Raw genomic sequence first — 19,865 nt, 5'->3', positions numbered from 1 at the left:
GCAGCCAATTGGCCACCAGGGTCTCTTCAGAAGCAGCCAATCAGAAACCAGGGTCTCTTCAGAAGCAGCCAATCAGACACCAGGATCTCTTAAGAAGCAGTTTTAATTCCACCCACTGAGTTTGATGGGTGAAGTTGACAGTTTAAATTAATTCATGATGTACTTCAGGACAGGAAATTAGCATTAAATCAGAAAATAACTACACATTGATTTTTGAAATGACATCAGAACATCCAGTATTTTCAACTTCAATTATTTCATAAGTTATTGTAATTTGGCACACTCTCCATACATTAGCTCTGTTTAATGAATTAAATGGATTTCACTTTGCTGTACAAGATGAAAAATAATGCAACAGTATAGTAATAATTGGATACCAGTTTATTATTTACTTTAAAAGTAGCTTCAGATCACATGTACATTTGCAATAACACAATAAACCAAATGCAAAATTCATGCTAGCTCATTTAGATTGCTCCATCTAGCATATTTACTGCAGTTGCAGATTGTTGATGCACTTTGGTCTGGTGACAGCTGAAAAAAATAAGCTAATTAGGAATAAACAAAGAAAGAAATGGTCATGTTTCTAACCATAAACTCAGATCTCCAGCCTAGCTTAACCCTGTTCCATCCAGTTAGTAACAACCTCATGTTTTCCAACCCTAAAAATCACTCTCACTTCAACAGTACTGTAAGTGACAGATTTAATGAGGCCCAGACGGAGGTACTAACCACTTACTACCTCTGCTTTTTCCATGTTTTATTCAGACAGCAGCCATTTTGGTAGAGCAGACCTTTATATTATAAAACACACCATTATTCCTTGCATTAGCAGATGTAGCACCTACAATATACCAGTCATCAGAAGTATGTGGGCCCCATAAGGATTTGTGGGTACTACACAGACAATGGGAGCCAACGTAGTGCGTCTCATAATGGCGAAACCAAATGGAGCGTCCTATGAAGGTCTTTCTTTGTTCTGAATTTGGCTCCAGGATAGTTATAACTGTGTGCCCAGATGGGTCACAGACCTAGATCTAGATGTCTATGAAGATCCTTTTTGGTATTTGGTTAAAATCAAAGGCCCAAATGGGCCCCACATCAGACCTATAGAAACATTTAATCTGGAGTCATTGCCAAACCATTGGACAAGGCCAAGTGGTGCCCATTATTTAGCCATTTTTTGTCCATGTGTGCCCTATATGTGATATATTCATGAGGAAAACCATAGAGTTGGACTAATTGACTTCTGCGCTTTGGCTTGGCGATAGAGCAACCTATAAAGGTCTTTATGGGTCTCACATCAAATCTAGATAAGCATTTAATCTGGAGCAATTGTGCAACCATTGCACATGTAGGATCCATTATTTAACCAATTTTTTGTCCTTATGAGCTCCATATGTGGAGTAATCAGCTTCTGTGTCTTGGTTTGGTGAAACGGCTAACAAGGTAGTTAACTGGAATCTAGTTAGGTACCTCCACTTTATGCTAAGCTATGCTGCGTTTATGGGCTAACCCTAGCCACCAAATACTAAATATAGCATAAAAAATACATATAAGGCTAATGCAATTTCTCAAAATAGGGAGAAATGAGAAGCATGTGGCCACTTCTTTCACGTTTAAAATAAACATTTTAGGCCAAATTTGTAAAAAAAATGTCTAACGGATGGTCCCCACTGGGCACCTGCGGAAATCTGATGCAGAGACCAAAACTGAAACTGCGATCTGATAAACGCTACAAAAAGCAAAGCAGAAGCTCAAAATACAACATAACATCCAGTTTCTCCATTTTTATTAATTAAAAAGATAAATATCTGTTGAAATATGCAGCAATATCCCATTCATTGCATATTTTTATACTAAGAAACAATGAGAGAGATTATATAAATAGATTTTAAATCCAGTTTGGTGCCTTTATCAGCTATGCTGCAGCCGATTTTCCCTTATGTTGAAGTGAAAGTCACCAGTAACACCAAATGAAGGTGTTGCTGGTTGAAAACCTGCATGGCAAACATCCGAACGTTTAAAAAAAAGCACCCCAAAGAGGATCTTTCATGACAATTTGAGGGGGAAAGTGCTTCCTGCAGTGCCGGTTTTTGGGTCTTAATGCCTCTGGTTGTTCTGCGAGGGCTCATGTTGGCGCCGACGCGTACTGCTGCAGTAACTGCGAGTAGCAGGACGCGCACACCGTCTCCGGGAGGATGGAGGAAGGCAGCGGCAGCTCATGAGAGACGCAGCTCTCGCAGAAGAAGTTTAAGCAGTTCTTGCATTGTTTCTAGTAGAGAAAGGGGAAAAAAGCTGCCACATTTAGCTTCAATACGTTAAAAATAAAAAAGATTGATTAAAACTGTAGCTACTAAATATGAGCTGGAAGATGTATTTTTTTCTCACTTCTTATTTGCAGTCTTTATACAACGTTCAGTAACATGCAGGGATTTTAGCTGATTTCTGTTTTGTGTCCCAGACTGTCTCCTGCAGTTTGTACCTTTATCCTCAAGAGGGAGTCGTCCTGTTTACACAGGGTGCAAACGTATGGCGGGGGGGCCTCAGGGAGCGTCTCTTCCTGAAGCAACACCAAACAGAAAGGTTTACATTTAAATCAATTCTGGATATTTGAGTCTCAAGTCTGATTTTAATCTCAGAATTCAAGGATTAAAGTCAGAATATTTTCTTGAGTAGCCCTAATCCTCCAAAGATCTCATGCAAGCCTCACCTGCTCATCCTCAGTATGTGACAAGGAGCTTAAAAAAGAGACACAAGTTAGAAAAAGTGATGTAATATTCTGTAATATTAAAACAGAGTGTAGATCTGTGGACTCACAGACTGGAGCTCAGACTGGTTTTCTCCTCCAGTCCTTCCAGTGGCTGGGCCGTCTTGGTTGGTGTAGATTGTGAAAGAAGCTGTTGTGGAAGGAAGAACTTGAGATTTCTGTCATCTCCTGGTTGGGACTGCTGACGATTTGGACTCACCTTAGGAGGACTCTCTGGATGCGTGATCTTCCTCGGAGCAGAAGCTCTGGATGCAGCGCTCAGATTTAACTTCTGCTCCCGTTCTCTCCTCAGCTCCTGCTCCAGACCAGATCTGAAACAGAAAACTGCGTCTAAATACAGACAAAAAAAAACAACAACAAAAAAAAAAACAGCCGTTTGCTTTGTTTAGCATTGATGGTAATCGAGAATTTAAGATGATTAGAGTACAGATGTAAATTTAGTTTGTGGAGCTTGAAGGGAGCGGCTTGAGTGAGAAAGGATTAGAGCCAGAGGGATGGAAAAAAAATCTGGTTTTAATCTCAAATTTTTTATTTTAATCTCAAAACTCGGAGATTAAAAACAAAATTCCAACTCATCTCAAAATTCTGACTTTAATCTCTGAGTTCTGATTTTAATCTCAGAATTCTAAGATTAAGGACAAAATTCTGGCTTTAAACTCAAAACTTTTACTTTAATCTCAAAACCCACTAATCTCAGAATTCTGATGTTAATCTGAAAAATCTGACTTTAATCTCAGAAAGAATTCTGAGATTAAAGTCGGCCTGTTTGCATCTGAATGTGGCGTGATCGGGTTAATCTCGGGTTAATCTCAGAAAGAATCCTGAGATTAAAGTCAGAGTTTTTTTGGGCGGCTCTAATCCTCTTCTGTAAAACAGTTAATCCTGGTTTACATCTAGAGACTCATGTTCATGTATCGCTGCTGGTCGTGGAGTTCCTCAGGGCTCAGTGCTCGTGTTCAGTTCTAAGTAGCATACTGCACATGTGTGTAAGGTAGTGGGAGGCGGGGCTAGAGCTGTAGTTTTTTCATTCTGCTGTGTGAGGAGAACCGTTAATGGCGACCATTAAAGTCTGGATGCTAACGTCAGCAGTGTGATTATTGAGTCAACAGCTCGGACCAGAACACTTCACACAGATTCAGTCAAAAGTTTTGGACTCAGTGATTTATTTGAGCCATTTCAGAACCTAAAGAACTTTTGAAATTTTTTTTTAAATAAACCTTTGGTATTCACCTTTGTCTGCGCAGCTGCTCCACCTCCACCTGCAGACCCTCAATTTTGTCTCCAAAGTCCTGCTTGAAGAGCCGGTTGGCCTCTAAGGCCAGATCCCGCTCCCTCTCGGCCTGTTTGCATCTGAATGTGGGGTGATCGGGTTAAAACAAACTCATGGCGAAATAAAATGAAGAGAAGATGCAACTAAAAGTTAAACAGAGAGACAGAAAGAGGAGAACTAAAGTCTGAAAACAGGAAGAAGCAGGCTGCGTTTTGTTCAACGCTTTATTTCCCTAGTGGTTACTACAGTTTACAGCAATGTTATGTTCACACACAGTTCAAAATTAATTCATTTTGCTCTTTTTCTAATGTCATCTTGACCCTTGCATGCAGCTCACTGAATGAAAGCAAAACCTGTCAGATATCAGAAAAACATCAGTTTCTCCCTCTATTTCCGCCAAAAAAGAAGAAAAAACCCCTAAGAACATCCGAGTTCTTTGGAATAAAACCACAACCAAGCAAATATCTGGTTCTGCTGACACACTCATCCTCCATCAGTCCATCAGCTCTTTGAAACACGATGGCGTTCACTTGCCAAAAAATAAATGGTTAACGCAGAGCTGTGAAGAAGTCTGACGCTGCAAACACGTCTGCTGGGGGCGCTATAATAAAAGCCGGAGAGCCACTGCAGGGAGGATGTGGGGTTTTAAATCATCAACAACAAACGAGCGTCGTACAGAAAAGGTAACATCCTAGTTTGGTTATGTCTATATTAGGCAGGGTTGCATGTTTGGACGCATGTTTCTGAGAGCTGCTACTGCTGCTGCAGCAGCTTCCCTGCTGCGGCGCTCAGGGTTCTGGCCTGCTTCACCAAATCTTTATCGCTGAGTTAGGAAGTGAAGGGAGGAAGAAATGGGTAAAAAAAAAAGGGATAAAATGGAAATGGAGAGAGAAGGAAGCGAGAGGTTTGAGTCGGTGAAAGATTCAGAGGAGGAACACATCCTGTGGAAAACGTCCAGGTGTTCTCACCTGTTCTCCAGCTGCTTCACGGTGCCGGACATCTGGCTGATTTTCTCCTCCAGCCGAGCGATGGCTTCACTTTTCTGTTTCGAGCTCACATCTGCGCTCTGAGGAAGATCCGACAGTCACACGGTGTGGGAACATAAACGATTACTCTGAACATTTACAGAATGTTCAGAATTACTCAAAATCTTACAAAGTATTTTCGGCCTAGTTTAAGGTGCAAATATCTCAATACAAACAAAACAAACTTACAAGTAATTTTTCAGCAACATATAGAAACTATTTTAAAGTCAATATTTCCTAAATATTGGTGAAAAAGATCTAGTTCATTTGGTGGATTACTTCACTTATTAGATGGTAAAAATGTCTTGTTTAAGTGAAATTCTGCCAGTGGACAAAGTATTTAACAAGCTGAGATGTACGGTTGTATAATTGCTAATCAGCCGTTTTTTTGAGTGTAAACATTGAGTTGGGGGCGTGGCCAGCAGCAACTTGCTTGGATCTAAATGACAGAGGCCCTAAAACAGCTCATCCTGAAAGGAGATGAAACGGACATGTTTTTAACGCCCCTAGACGGATCCTACCCTGTTCAAGGAAGCATAATGGGTCACCTTTAATGACCGGAGTCCCCCCTCGGTTCCTCTCACTGTATAAATGTTCACACAGATTTTTCCTGACCTGTGACTTGTAGCTGAGCTGTTGGTTGATTGCTCGAAGGTCTTCCAGCTGCTGCCGGAGCTCCACCAGAGCGTCCTGCTTCTCACAGATGTCCTTCTCCAGCATCTTCATGGACAGCTCCATCTCCTGCTTCATCCCGATCTGCACCTCCAGCTCCCGCTCCACGTCCTGCGGATCGGCTTCAACTTCAGATACACAACCCAGACTCACCCAAAGCTTTACACACACGTCCCACAAGGCTGAACCGGAAGTGATCCGCGCCATCTTGGTAGGCAAGTGCAGCGCAAAGCATAAGTGAACCAACAAAAAGAAAGTATACACACACTCTTGATCAATGTGCAAGAGAAAAATCAACAAAATGGCTGCTGTTGGGATTGATCCGTATAAGATGGAGAATATAAACATGTCGGACGACGCGGATGAGCTGCTTCTGACGACACAGTTCACTAGTAAACATGAAGAGAACATGGAGGAGGAGCTTCGCCTGAAGTCCATGGCCACATACAATCAAAGTCTAAATGGATTTGTAAAGGATGAATGAACTCTTCATGTGAATAACAAGGTTCTGGCAGAGTAAGTACATGTAGTAAACATGTAGGCTACACGTCCATCTTAGCTAGCAGATAAAAGCTACGTTAGTAAAGCTAACTTTGCTAGTTCTACAGTCAATATCCCTGACATTTATCTTAGTATTACACAGAAGGGAGTAGAGTACTGAAATATAATATCGAGTAACAGCTGTAAAGTACTTGTACTGTTTATAAATTAGACAGGAATGAGGCGAGAGCTGGTTCTAAGCTTGTGGCTTGTTTACTGTTGTCATCATAGCAACTCCATAGCAACTGTGACGACAGTTAGTTACGGATACCTACCAAGATGGCTGTCAGCTACAAAGGCCCCAGAAGTGTGATGTCAGATGTGAATTATGTATTTGAAATATTTTTACTGTTCAAACACCAACAAAAAGGGTCAAAGTTTAAAAAAACGCACCAGTCGGAGCTGAGTTTCCTCTTTGAGCTGCTTCCGGGTTTCACCCAGCACTTGTCCGTCCGCTGACGATGCCTGGGGAAAACAGAAAATTGTGGCCTTTGGAACAATTTTACGCAGCCCTTGATCACAGTTAGGTGATGTTTGGTGAAGTTTTTACTGATTAAAACACAAAGTTTTCATCCAGGCTTTTGCTTTTTAATTGACTTTCTTTTAATAGTAGAACAAGACTTTAGTTGGAATGGAAACCATTTTGGTTTGATAGCTTATCAAAATTAAGCAAGAGTGAGAAAATTCTGTTCTTGTTATTGAAAAGACATAAAAAATCCAGAACAAGATGAAAAAATTTGTGTATGGTTTGCTGGGTTTTTTAATCTGGCAAATATACAGGAGCCTTTTTTTGTTTTAAATCTGCGATTTACACGTCTGTCCACAGAAATCTGCTTTACTCATTGCATCAGTGTTAAAGCTGCTTCATTAATGCACCTAAATGCATATTTTAAAGCATCACTGCACTGATTCCTTTAAAACCTGAGAAAATGTTTGAGCAGTTTTTATGGAATTGATTTACTGATGATGGCTGAGAACCGATCAGAGAAAATTGGTCGACTGATTGATGGATTAGTGCTAATAATTAAAAGATTATTTATGAGGAAAAAATGTGTTCACCTTCCTGGACTCCTGCTGAAATGAGGTCTCTTCCTTAACTCTCTCCACATCCTCTTGTAAAGTGATGATCCTGTTGTTTGCCACTGCAAGCTGCAAAGACACAAAAGACCGTTAAATTAAAAAAATCTGATTTTTATTTCACTCTGCAGCTGAAACAATAAGGCTGAACTTGCACCTCTTCCGTCAGCTTCGTGTTGGACTTTTCCAGAGCGTCCACTTTGGCCTGGAGGTTATTTACCGATGCACTATAAACAGAAACAGTCAGAAAACAGAGTGGTGTGAGCTGTGAAGCCTAACAGGGAAAAGAGCAAAACGATCAGTTTATCGGGGCTAACCTCAGGTGTCTGTTCAGTTCTTCAACGTAATTCTTCTGATCGAGGATCGCCGTGATCTGACCGTCACTGGAAGGAGGTAAAAACAGGGATTTAATCCATGTGAAGATGCTAAGAGAGCTAGCAACCTCCGGTTAGATATTGACAGCCGTTAAGCTCACATCAGAATTTGCTGACAACTGACATAAACTGCTTGTGTGAAAAAAAACTATAAATTTCATATCAGATTGAAAGGCTGATAAATCAATAATAATAGTTATCGTGATAGACATATATGATCGACATCAACAGATAATACAGAATATTCAATGAGCTCCAGTCCAGAACCACACAGCATTTACTCACTCATTCGTTGGTTACCAAGCAACTCACTCATTCGTTGGTTACCAAGCAACTCACTCATTCTTTGGTTACCTAGCAACTCACTCATTCTTTGGTTACCTAGCAACAACATGTTGAGTAACTTGAGCAGCAGATGTTTAAAGTTCCGCCTCATAATTCAAAAATAAAAAACTACGCCATAAAGTAAAAATTGTAGATAAAACAGGAAAGGTCACGGCACCAGTTTGAAAGGATTTCAGTGATTTCAAATAAAAAAACATAATACATAGATTCATAAACACAAAAACAAAAGTCTTTATAGCTATAACTTCAGCATGTTTTAGTTAGTTTTACAAAGGCACAATATAATTCCAGTTAGTTACAGTTTTTCCCTTATTAATTACTGTTTTTATTTATTTCAGTTAATGAAAATCTCAATTTCAGTTTTTGCTATTTCGCTAGTTTTTTGTTCAATTAGATTGGCTCTGATAACCTTGACGGTTAATTTTAGGTTTTCAATAACAGATTTGAACCATTCCCACACCAGATAATGTTAATAAATGAAAAACAACTCAGTTTGAATTCATTGTGAGTTCTCTCTAATCTACAGAGAACCTGAAGGTCAAAGGTCAGGCAGTGACGCTCACCCCTCTGCACTCTTGCTGCTGTGTCCTCCATCTTTCAGGTACATGGAGAAGTCGATGACGCCGACCTGGGCGTGTGGCGCAAAAAGAAGGAAAGGTTCAGTTCCCAAAGTTAAAAAAGCAAAGAACACATCCTAACAGCAGTTTCTCTCCTGTTTCAAAGGTTTGAGGTTATATTGGCAGCCTCAATGTTTTATCTTTTTTTTTCTATATTTTATTCTTTTTAATGTATTTTTTCTGTATAGCAGTTTGATCTGCTGTATATTTTTAAAAGTGCTTTATAATAAAATTCAATTAGATTGGAAAAGCAACATTTTGACTTTAAAGTTTTGAAATAAAAAGATAGAAACTGGAACAGCTGGATAGAAACAGCTGTGTCGTCAGATTTATGGGGGTACCAGAAACACGCAAATACAAAGGTTCCGGCTCAAGACATTTGTATGTAAAAAAAAGAAAAACAAATTGTGACTTAACGAGCTAAAATCTATGTATTTAATCAAAATTAACATGTAAAAGTCCCAAACCTGGAAAAAAAGCATTGAAAATAATTTTTTTGTGTTCCACAAAAATAATGAAGGAGTCATAGATCTCCAACTGTGCTTTAAATCAGTGTTTCCCAACCCTGGTCCTCAAGGCACACTGACCTGCATGTTTTAGTTGTTTCCCTGCTTTAACACACCCCATTCAGATGATTAGATTTCAGCAAAAGTCAGTTAATCAGCCATCAATTAAAATCATCTGTGCTGAAGTAGGGAAATGCCTAAAACATGCAGGGCAGTGTGCTTTGAGGACCAGGATTGAAAAACACTGCTTTAAATAATCTCTCATTAAACTGGTCAATCCAGGAAATTATCGAATGCCGTCCCAATTCTTTAGAAAGAGGAACCATTAAATGTTATTTCACGCACTACGCTGCAAAAACACAAAATCCTACCAAATATGTTTAGTCTAATTTCTAATGTCTAAAATCTTAGTACCGTTAAAGTACAACAAAACTAACTCATAAGGAACATTTCAGCAACATAGAGGAGCTTGTTTTCAGTCAATAATTCCCTAATGTTGATGAAAAACTATTAGTGCAGTTGGCTGATTATTTCACTTATAATCAGACAATTTTCCCATATTATAAGTGAAATTATCTGATTATGGAACAAGAACTTTTTCATGAGTATTAAAGAACTGTTTACTTAAAACAAGCTCCTATATCTTGCTGGAAAGTTGCCTATAAATTAGTTTTGTCTTATTTTAAGTGTATTAAGATATTTGCTCTAGAAACTGGACCAAAAATACTTGTTAAGATTTTATTTTACCAAATAAAATACAAACGTCTCCAGTTGTATACAAGCAGCCTACATTACTACAAAACCAGCCACACATTCACTGGACATGTGTGTAAGCTGCAGAAACCCCGCTGTAATGGCGCCCTGGGTGATGTGCCGTTACACCCATAGAAAATAAGGACCAGGGCGAAATAAGGAAACGTGAAAGTTTATGTAAATACTGTAGCAGCCTCAAATTAGAAAGAGGTTTGTGCTCTGAGAGGTTTCACTTCAACGTTTTAAAATATTTCTTTAGAAATCTGAAGTGAAACTGCGTCCCTCCGAGTCAACAGGCTGTCAGATTAGAAAAGTGACACCAGATTCTTCAGCGGTTTGAGTTACTGAAGCTTCACTGTTGGACATTTCAATGTATAGAACCGATAACAGACAGTGCTGTATGTAAAGTAACTTTGGTTTCTCAGGTTTGGTTTCTGTCATTCTACTCTAATCTTTTTTGAGTTTCAGCAGCTGCAAGGTGAAGTGGAAGCTAATCGACCTGCGAGTCCAAGTCCTCCCCCTTCATGCACAGATTGGCGTCGATGACGTTCAGGCCGACGAGCAGCCCGGCGATGACGGCGCCCTCCTCCTCCATCATCAGGGCGTTCGGCTCGTAAAACTCACTGCAAGGCAGCAACGAGAGGCGATTTTAGGAAAAGATGCTTCTCATGCAAACACTGTAAGAAACTGACTAAACATGCAGGAGAAATATCCAGAGGATAAAAACAAAACTACTGTCATCAAGTCTTCAAAGAAAAGATTAGGGACACTGAAAAAATTTAAAATATAGATTCTGTGTCTATTTATATCAAATAGATCCAAGTAAATAACCAAAGATTTTCAGATGTGTCAATTATGTAATTAATATCTGAAAATATCCACATAATAGATTCTTCTTTTGTTATCTGATTTGTAAAGATGCACTTTATACACAAAATGTTTCCCAAATTTGGTTGGTAGATTTGAGTTTTGCACAAATAATTTAAACAATTCTGATTCTGAGATTAAAGTCAGAATTCTGAGGAAAAAAATACTCTGAGAAAAGTCGGTATTTAAAAAATAAAATCTGAATTGTGAAGATTTAAAAAAAGCATAAAGAGGAAAAAAGTCACATTTCTGAGATCAGTCTGAATTTTAGAAAAAAGTCAGGATTGTAACTTTTTCAGAGATTAGTCTGGATTCTGAGAAAATAAATCAGAATTCTGAGATTAAAGTCAAAATGTGTTTTTCTCTGCCGAAGGCCTTAAAATGAGAAAAAGCTTAGAGAAAAACCAATCAAGACGACCAAAAACCATCACAAGCCAATCAGACTGCTCTGAGTGGAAAACAAAGCTTGATTGAAGGATCCATTTCCTGACAGCTGGCTGCAGGATGTGACATCATGCCCCCACCTGAGCAGGTCCTTCCTGTTGATGATGGTCTTCATGTAGTCGGAGAGCTTCTTCTGCATCAGGGCCAGGCGCAGCCAGGCCCGGCCTCTTCCCAGCGGAGTTCTGGGGTCAGACAGACATCGGGTTTCATGCCTCGGTTCATCAGCTGGTCGTCTGACTGGAACCAGCAAACAGACTCACCTTAACCCAGGCAGGTCTTTCACGCTGGCAGTGATCTCTCCGGCCTCGGGGGTCAGCTTCTCCACCAGCTCCAGCGGCCCCCAGAACGACTTGTTCTGCCCCAGGAACGTCTTCTTACCTGGTGACCGACCCACAGCGTCAGTTCATTCAGCCTTTAGCTTCCATTTACATGGTTATGACGACAAAACCTACTTTTTAGTCCGTGCTTAAGGCAATGCTCCATGACGACAAAGAACTGCTGGAGCGGCGCGTAGTCGGAGTCCAGCGTGCGTCCGAGGTTGAGCGCCGACTCGATCAGGCCCTTGATGCTCAGCTTGGCCATGTTCATCAAGTTGAGCCTTTCAATGGCGATCGGGTCTTTGGGATCTTAAAATGGAGAAAGAAAAAATAACAGGCAGAATTGAGAAAGAAAAGTCAGAATTCTGAGAAGAAAATGTCTGACATTTTAGGGGAAAAAAAATCAGAATTTTGAGAAAAAAAATCAGAATTTAGAGGAAAAAAGTCAGAATTCTGAGATTAAAGTCAGAATTCTGAGATGAAAGTCAGAATTCTGAGATTAAAGTCAGAATTCTGAGAAAATAGAATACTGGGATTATTCTGAAATCTGAGAAAATATGTCAGAATTGAGAAACAAATCTAAATTTAGAGGAAAAAATTCAGAATTCTGAGAAAACTGGAACTCTTCTCTTTTCAATTTGATCACATATATTTCTGTTTTAAAGTAATTTTATTACATTTCAACTGTTTTTCTTAGTATTGTTCCATCTAGTTTGAGCCTTTTTGAATCAATTATTCATATCAGCACTTGCAGTAAAATTATTCTAGTGCCAATTATTGTTGTTCAGTCATGTCACAATTGTTTGTGTTATTAAAGATTCATAGACTGTTTTCATCATTACATTTTCTTTGGACTAAATCATGAAAACAGGCTTGAACAGATACTTTTAAGCACTGATATTAACATCCAGGATGTAGGAAAACCCAGTGATAAATGTCCAGATTTAATCTGTCTCAATTAATAAAGCAGCTTACAAACAAGAATTCAACAGAAAAAAAACAATTACCACAAAAAAATGCAAGAAATTCATCCATTGTTGTTTGCAGATGTCGCTTGTGCATCAGATTTATGGATGTACCAGAAACACGCAAATACAAAGGTTCCAATGGGATTAACTGTGTTAAAATGTTTAATTTTTTTAAGTCCCTGCTCTGACTAAGAACCAATAAATTATACACACTGCTATAACTTGTTTACATCATCTCTGCTGGGCCATATTTGAGTTTCATAAATAAATTTAAAGTGTAGCCACGTTGAATCTGAACTGCCCGTTTCTGCATAGCAAAGTTCAGTTAATCGAATTTATTGGTGGTTTTATGAAACATGAGACGATCTGCTGACAGGTCATTCTGTGGCACCGTCACGTTTAAAATCAGGTGACTCAGATCTGGAAACTGACTCATGTTTCCTTGGTGGGCAGATCAAATACTGATAAATCTGGTTTTCATTTGTCACTAAATGCATTTATCAGCATTTTTGTTGATGCACTTTTTATCGTCATGTCATAAAAATTGGTATTGATCAGTAAAACCTGATCGATGAATCAAAGTAGTGTAAGAAGCTGTTATATGCTGAGTTGTGGGGTATTTGATCTAATCAGCTCAAATAATCATTTTAGTATTCAATTAATCAATTATTCTGACGATTAATTGATTTATCAAAAAACTGCCACATTCTGCAGATTTTTCATTTAGCCTCTTAAACCTCACACAATATTAGAAATACATTACAAAATGCAAATAAAGATTTTAAATTCTATTTTTAAAATAAGAAAATAAACATTTTATGACCTAAAATGCAATAGCAGGATTACTCTGGGGAATGTTGGATCATTAGCAAAGCAAAGATGCAGCTAAAGCTTAAAAAAATAACATCCACATGAGGAAAGCTCAGTCCTTTCTGCTTCACTTATCGATACATCGCAGGGCTGATCTGCTGACTAGTTTTGATTAATTGATTAATAATTGTTTAGCAAAAGGTGCAGTTTCTTTACAGGATTTGAACCAGGTGAAGCTAAATCTGACACTTGAGTTCTGTGTAGACATATCTATAGACAAATGTTTATCTTTAATGCTAAATGGATTTACATTTTTGTGCAGTCTTGGCTTAACTATTGCTGTGAGTGTGTTGTTTTTTCAGAAAACTGTCTTTTTTGAGTATGTATACACTAGTTAACGATTAAATTACTAAATTAGTTGACAGTTATTTCAAATAGTTGATTTATCACGATTAATCATTTTAGCCCTAAGCGGTTTAGCTATTTTGTATTTTACCACCTTCCAAAAATAATGGCACAAGTCATTTTTTTCAAAAGTGATTTTTGCAAAAAGAAATCTAAAAAAAAAAAAAAAATCACCACTTGTTTATTGCCAAAAGATGATTGATAATTTAAGCAAAAAAACAAAAATCACCTTTGTCAAAAAATGACGTAGGCCATTAATTTAATGAGGTGATAATTTGGTATTTATGACGTTTAGTGCCATGTTTTGCCACCAGATCTGCATTTAAAATGGTCTCCCCAGAGGAAGTTGGTCCAGCTTTGTTTTTATTCTGGATACGACGGCAGCACTTCCTGGTGGCGTCATGCTGCTGTGTAACGCTCAGGAAGCCCATGATGACACAGCTCAAACACGCAGCGTCTCCGCTCTTTGTGAAAACGCCACGCCCTGACGGAGGGGTGGAGGAGTAATCAGCAGGAGCCCGTCCGCCTCGTTACCTTCGTGGTCCAGCTCGGGGTCCGGTGTGAGAGAGATGTCATTGAGCTCGCGCAGGCAGAGCCACTCGCCGTCGACGGAAACACGAAAGTTGCAGAGATAGATGGTCTCCCGTGCGGCCTGGGTGATCTTGTCTGTGGTGGGGGTCGGGGTCTCGCTCTGAGGCGTCAGGTCCGACATGATGACTCAGCGTTCGCAGGGCCAAAAAACACGGCAGCGGCGAGGAGAAAAGGAGAAAGGAAAAAGGAAAATGGCCTTTGTTCCAGAGAGGATGGAGACCGAGAGAAAGAGAGGAGACGATGAAGAGGCAGGTGTCTGGGGGAGAGCTGCTCCTCTTCCTCTTTAGGTCTGCATCCTCCCCTCCTCTTCGATACAACTGGATGAAATAAGCTGCTGTCTTGAGAGGGGCCTCCGCTCTTCCTCCTCCTCCTCCTCTTCAGCCTCTTATTCTCCCTTCTGTGCAGACCGGTCGTTTAAAATGCAACAGAGCACAGTGTTGTGAAAAAAAACAACACACCATTACAAAAAAACAAAAAAAAATCCCAGCCCCTCTTCCAGTCAGCTCAGCACCGGCCGCCTCTGATTGGGCTGCCTGTGCACCGCAGTGACTCCACTAGGTGGGTGTCGACCAAGATGGCCGACAGCGGTGCTGGGCACGGCGACACGCTCATCATGTGAGCAGATGGTGCATGCGTAAAGACAGAGAGGAGAACAGGGGAGACGGGGGTCTCTGGAGTAACAAAGCAATGCTAATGATTCAGCTGAGCATTAGCAGCCGCCTGTCGTCGTGGCAACTCAATTACAGAACCGGCTGCAGCGGAGAGCAGCAGGGTTCATTAGTCTACAACAAATTACACTTCATAACCGACGCTCATAATACAGGTTTTATGATGTATGACAGTGGATTGAGGCGTCTGTAGATAGGAAAAAAAAAGAAGAAGAGCAAATATCTGCCAAAAAAAATCAGAAATTTTGAGATTTATTGCAGAAATTGTCTAAAAATAACCTTGGAAATATCTGACCTTGAAAAGTCAAGAATATTGATAGAAAAAACTGAGAATATTTTAGATTAATTTCAGAAATTTTTTAAAAAAATAAAAAGTTGGAAATTGTTCAGATTGAAGTCAAATACGTGCTACAAAACATTCAAAATTTTTGAGATTGAGCTCAACATTTTTGAGCTCCAAAAGTTGCAAAAAATACCCCCTTCAGAATATTAGAAATTTATGTCAGAAACTTTCTAAGAAAAACAAATTAATTTGACTGACTGTGAATCCGGGAATAGCTAGAAAAAATTTCAGAAATTTAGACATGAACCTCAAAAATGTTTTGAAAAAAGATATGTGGAAATTTCTGAGTTTGAAAAGTCAAATATTTGTTAGGAAAAATAATCTGAAATTCTTAGATCAATTCAGAAATGTTCTGGAATAGAAAGACAGTTTTGAGCATTAAGGGCTTTAGGTCCAAAAAAGTTTTCAATCAATCAAAACAAACGATCCCCGACCTCCAAAAGTCTGCTTTTGAGATCAGACACTCCACAGTGATCATTCCACCTTATTGAGAAGGGACAAGAATTTAATGCTATTTAACTAATTAAATAGATTTTGACAAGTTAAAAATTGTAAAGCTATTAATGGTTCTGCCCATCACCTTTGTATTTCTGCTACGTATCAAGCAACATCCGCAAACAGCAGCAATGGATGACAAAACTTCTTCTCTTGGCCCATTGGGTGTTAATGTTTGCTGCTAAAAACGATCTGATGAGACACTGGAAAAGACTTTTGTTGTTTTCAAGTTGTGCTGAAATGAGTTTGCCTATTGGAGAAGCTATTCAAGCCTAAAATAGCATCCAAATGCTAAACGTGTAACAGCACCACAGACGCTAACGCTAATGTTAGTGCTAATGTTTTTAAAGAAAAAACATCTGAAAAAAACTGAGAAAGTTTGGGATGAATTTCAGAAATGTTTGAGAAAACAAAAGACATTTCTGAGTTACACAAATATCCGACTTTTGGACATTTTCTCAGTTAGGTAGTTTAGCAGTATTGTAAAACTACTAAACAACTTCATGATTTAAATTGGACATAGATCCACAGAAAACTCATTGTGTTCAAAGAGTCAAGACCTTTACAGAGCCAATTGGGTCTGGTTCTGGTCAGAATACAACCCAGGTGAGTAGAGTACCCAAAAATTGCACTCAAGTAGGAGTAGCACTACTCCTACTTCTACTTTTTACTCAAGTAGAAGTAAAAAGTAGACATTCAAGAAGTTACTCAAGCAAGAGTAAACAAGTATTTGTTAAAAAGTCTACTCAAGTACTGAGTAACAGATCAAATTATCAATCATTTAATATTTAAAAATTACACCGGCAGACTGACAAAAATATAAAGTTAAGTGGAAATGTTGGTATTTTAATGGAAAAAATGACAATAATTCATATCAGTAACATGAAATGACAAAATCAGGCAAAAGAACATTTTTCCAAATCAGTTTCTACCAATAAAAAAACTTATGAAACTTTAACAAAAACTGCAGGAGTGTGTCTGTGTCTGATGATTTTTTTGGTTTAAACACGTTTTTCATTCAGTGGGTAGAAAATCCAAAATTTTACTCAAATAAAGGTAACAATACTTCATAATAAAATTATTCAAGTAAAAAGTACAGCACAATAAAAATAATCCTAAAGTATATTTAAAGTACAAGGGGATATATTTTTTTTTAAAAGTTACTCAAGTAAATTTAGCTACAACCCAACTCCGGAATACAGTAAAATATATCCAGAAATGTAGTTTTTTGGAGTTGGGCGGGTTTTACGTTGTGTTTTGAATTGAGAAGGTCCGTCAGATCTGTCAACCCTGACTAAAAATGACTGAAACTGAATCAAGAGGTGGTTCAACACACTTCTACATTAATTATATGCAAAATTTTCCATTTGAATCGAACATTTTTGAAAATGCTAGTGGAAAATGTCTTTGTGCATCTTTGAGAGTCACTAAAATCACCATAAAGAGAAGTGATTTATCCGCCTGTGACTCAGTTCCAATATTAGCAACGTTTCTTGAGTCATGTTTGTTTAGGGAAGTAAGGTAACATCAGGTCACATCAGAGGAGCTCATGCTACCTACAGCCCCACTCTGAAGCTTTAATAAAGTTTTTAAGCACTCACTTCTCCGCTTTGAGTCGATTCTTTCGATCCTGAAGTCATACTGTCGAAGCGGTGCTGGTGGAACGGGCGCTGGCATCCCAAACTTCACATTTGACGAGTTCAAAGCTTCCTTGAAGTAAATTACCGAGGTCGGGGACAGAGTCTCGTCGTCCGGACTCTCAACAACATGTCCGTTTTCATCCGAGGAGTTCTGTCTGCTCGTCCCAGAACTTTGTGAGACCTCTGCAGCTGACTGCGGAGGTAAATCTCCCGTCGGCTGTCCCCGCTCCGCCATCCTCTGCGTACGGTCAGACCCTCTTCATGTGACCGACGGCTGGGCTGTCCGTCTGCGGTTTGCTGTGAATCATTCACCCGCTGCGGTTAGCTAAGCAATTGATAGCTCTATCAAGCGGTGTGCTCTTAGAAGCTCCACAGCGATCATTCCACCTTCCGTCCTGTTCTCCAGAACCTCCTCCTGACCCGGAAACAGCTGTGTGTTGGCATTTTGGTCAAATCTGAAAATTTTCGCGAGACTTTCCGCTCTTCCGTTGGTTGCCGCGACTCTGAGATCCTTTTTGGAACAGCGCATGCGCAAAGAGAATCAACTGTTTAATATTTCAGGCCTTCTAAAATATTTTTCGGTCAGGGATTAGGTTTGAGGTAAGAAATGAAGGGTTAGAGTTATGTTTATTTTTTAGGATAAGCGTGTTAGAGCAAATATTTCGGAACATGTGTAAACCGGGGAAGGTTTGATATTAGCGGGGCCTGAGAGCGACATCGAGCAGACGCCCCGTGGAAAGATAATACGTCAGTGTGTCGGCCATCTTGTGTGTGGCAAGATTAAAAAGATTCGAAAATGGCACTATTGTTATCCTGAGTAATTTTTATAAGTCATTTTTTAGGTACTGAATATATGTTCGTTTCAGTCATAACAATGGTAATGCCTTTGTCTTAAAATTAAGACCAGGGCTTTTATTTTTTTTTGCTAAATTTGTAGTACCTAAACTGTACAGCAGGAGGAGACACATGACTTTTAAAAAGAAGTAGATTTGGCGAAAATTGCATTATATTTTTTTCTTCTTATATTTACTTAAGAAAACAAATTCAACATAATCATTATACAGTGGTGTGACAAAGTGTTGACCCTTCCTTATTTTCTATTTTTTTGCATGTGTGTTACATTTCATTGTTTCAAAACATCAATCAAAGTAAATTGGGTTGTTGTTTCTAAATTAATGTGTTTCTTAATAAGAGAGAAAAAAACCCTGTATGATCCTATGTTAATAAGTGATTTCACCCTAATATAATAACTTGTTAGATCACTCTTAGTACCAACAACTGCAGTCAAGCGTTTTTAATAACTTTGCAGTCTTCAGAGGAATTTACTCATCTTTTCACAATTGTTGTAAATCAGCCACATTGGACGTTTTTCAAGCATGGACAAACTTTTTAAGGTTACGGCACAATGGATTCAGGTCAGAACTTTGACTAGGCCACTTCAAAGTCTTAATTTTGTTTTTCTTCAGCCATATAGAGGTACTGCTGTGTTTTGAAACCCAGTTGGTTTAAACTTGAGGCCACCAACAGACGGCCATACTTTTTGGTCCACAGGCGATTTGATGGTTTCCATTTATCACAAGTCTTCCAAATTCTGAAGCAGCAAACCATCACACTTCCACCAGCGTGTTTTACTGCTATTTTAGCAATATTATAGATATAAAGTTTGTCAAAATTGGTTTATTTATTCTTCTAAATCATTTTGTTGAGTCAAAAAGTTATTTCTCCTGACATTTATTTGTAAGTTATGTTGTGTGGCTCTTGACGGTTGGTGGTCACCATAGCAACCAGTAACCGTTAGCTTGTCCCCTTTTTCTGTTTCCATCTATGACTGTAAGGATCAGCTCTGTGTTTCCACTTTTTCACATAGGGACATCTTCATTTAAAAACTGAGTTTTGTCTTCACTTGTGTTGTCTTTGACTAATATTTACATTGTTTTGATGTTCTAATACACCAAGTGTGTAAAACATGTAGGGGGAAAACACTTCCTCACACCACTGTACAAAGAAAGAGCTCGTAAACCCTTGAGTTCCCTGAAATACTCATTGAAAAACTGCTTTGCTGTTCCACAACAGTCTTAAAGCAAAGTGTTACCAGTAGACATAAAGCCAGGGACTTTTTCCTCAAACACAGATGAATCAGAGACGTAGCTGGCTGTCCACTGTGTGAGTCCTGATTTGTTACAGACCAAAACATGTTTTCAGGAGGGTTCAACTGTGAAAAATAATGGTGGAGCTGTTGTGGGTGACTGAGTATTCGTTTCCCTCAGGTCAAGCTTGGAGTCATTGGTTTAACGATGAATTCTCCATCCAGTTAAAGATACTGCAAAGTCATGTCAAGTTTATTTGTATTTCAACAATAAGGCAGTTC

At 38.9% G+C, this 19,865-nt stretch overlaps 1 protein-coding gene across 4 annotated transcripts; it reads right to left on the bottom strand.

The window, feature by feature from the left end:
* Positions 1-362: 362 nt before the first annotated feature.
* Positions 363-18,004, bottom strand: rufy3 (RUN and FYVE domain containing 3). 4 transcript variants are annotated; one of them, XM_015032493.1, is made up of 18 exons: positions 17,459-18,004; positions 11,713-11,886; positions 11,521-11,638; positions 11,341-11,442; positions 10,449-10,572; positions 8,637-8,701; positions 7,672-7,737; positions 7,512-7,581; positions 7,337-7,426; positions 6,671-6,742; positions 5,681-5,848; positions 5,009-5,106; positions 4,001-4,120; positions 2,970-3,081; positions 2,821-2,900; positions 2,714-2,741; positions 2,486-2,563; positions 363-2,275 (listed from the first exon to the last, which is right to left on the bottom strand). In XM_015032493.1, exons 1-18 carry the CDS (start codon positions 17,730-17,732, stop codon positions 2,132-2,134), a joined length of 1,983 nt encoding a protein of 660 aa, XP_014887979.1. In that variant the 5' UTR covers positions 17,733-18,004; the 3' UTR covers positions 363-2,131. The 4 variants fall into 4 exon arrangements, with proteins under 4 accessions (XP_014887979.1, XP_014887980.1, XP_014887981.1 ...); XM_015032494.1 differs by lacking the exon at positions 17,459-18,004 and adding an exon at positions 14,295-14,974; XM_015032495.1 differs by lacking the exons at positions 363-2,275; positions 2,486-2,563; positions 2,714-2,741; ... (1 more) ...; positions 2,970-3,081; positions 4,001-4,120 and adding an exon at positions 4,247-4,863 and having other exon boundaries at positions 17,459-17,998.
* Between the last annotated feature and the right edge of the window lie 1,861 nt (positions 18,005-19,865).

The sequence above is a fragment of the Poecilia latipinna genome, unplaced genomic scaffold (genome assembly GCF_001443285.1).
Source record: "Poecilia latipinna isolate Pla-1442-1.1 unplaced genomic scaffold, P_latipinna-1.0 Scaffold243, whole genome shotgun sequence".
In the NCBI taxonomy this organism is placed as follows: Eukaryota; Metazoa; Chordata; class Actinopteri; order Cyprinodontiformes; family Poeciliidae; genus Poecilia; species Poecilia latipinna.
Note: the sequence above shows the minus strand (reverse complement) of the source record. Positions and strands in the feature narration are given on the sequence as shown.

Excerpts from the sequence above, each read along its gene's own strand:
- rufy3 (XM_015032493.1), bottom strand. The coding sequence starts at position 17,732 with ATGGCGGAGCGGGGACAGCCGACGGGAGATTTACCTCCGCAGTCAGCT. Across the intron at positions 11,639-11,712 it reads CCTTAAGCACGGACTAAAAA|GTAAGAAGACGTTCCTGGGG; the intron begins GTAGGTTTTGTC and ends GTCGGTCACCAG. Across the intron at positions 7,427-7,511 it reads ACACGAAGCTGACGGAAGAG|CTTGCAGTGGCAAACAACAG; the intron begins GTGCAAGTTCAG and ends GTGTCTTTGCAG.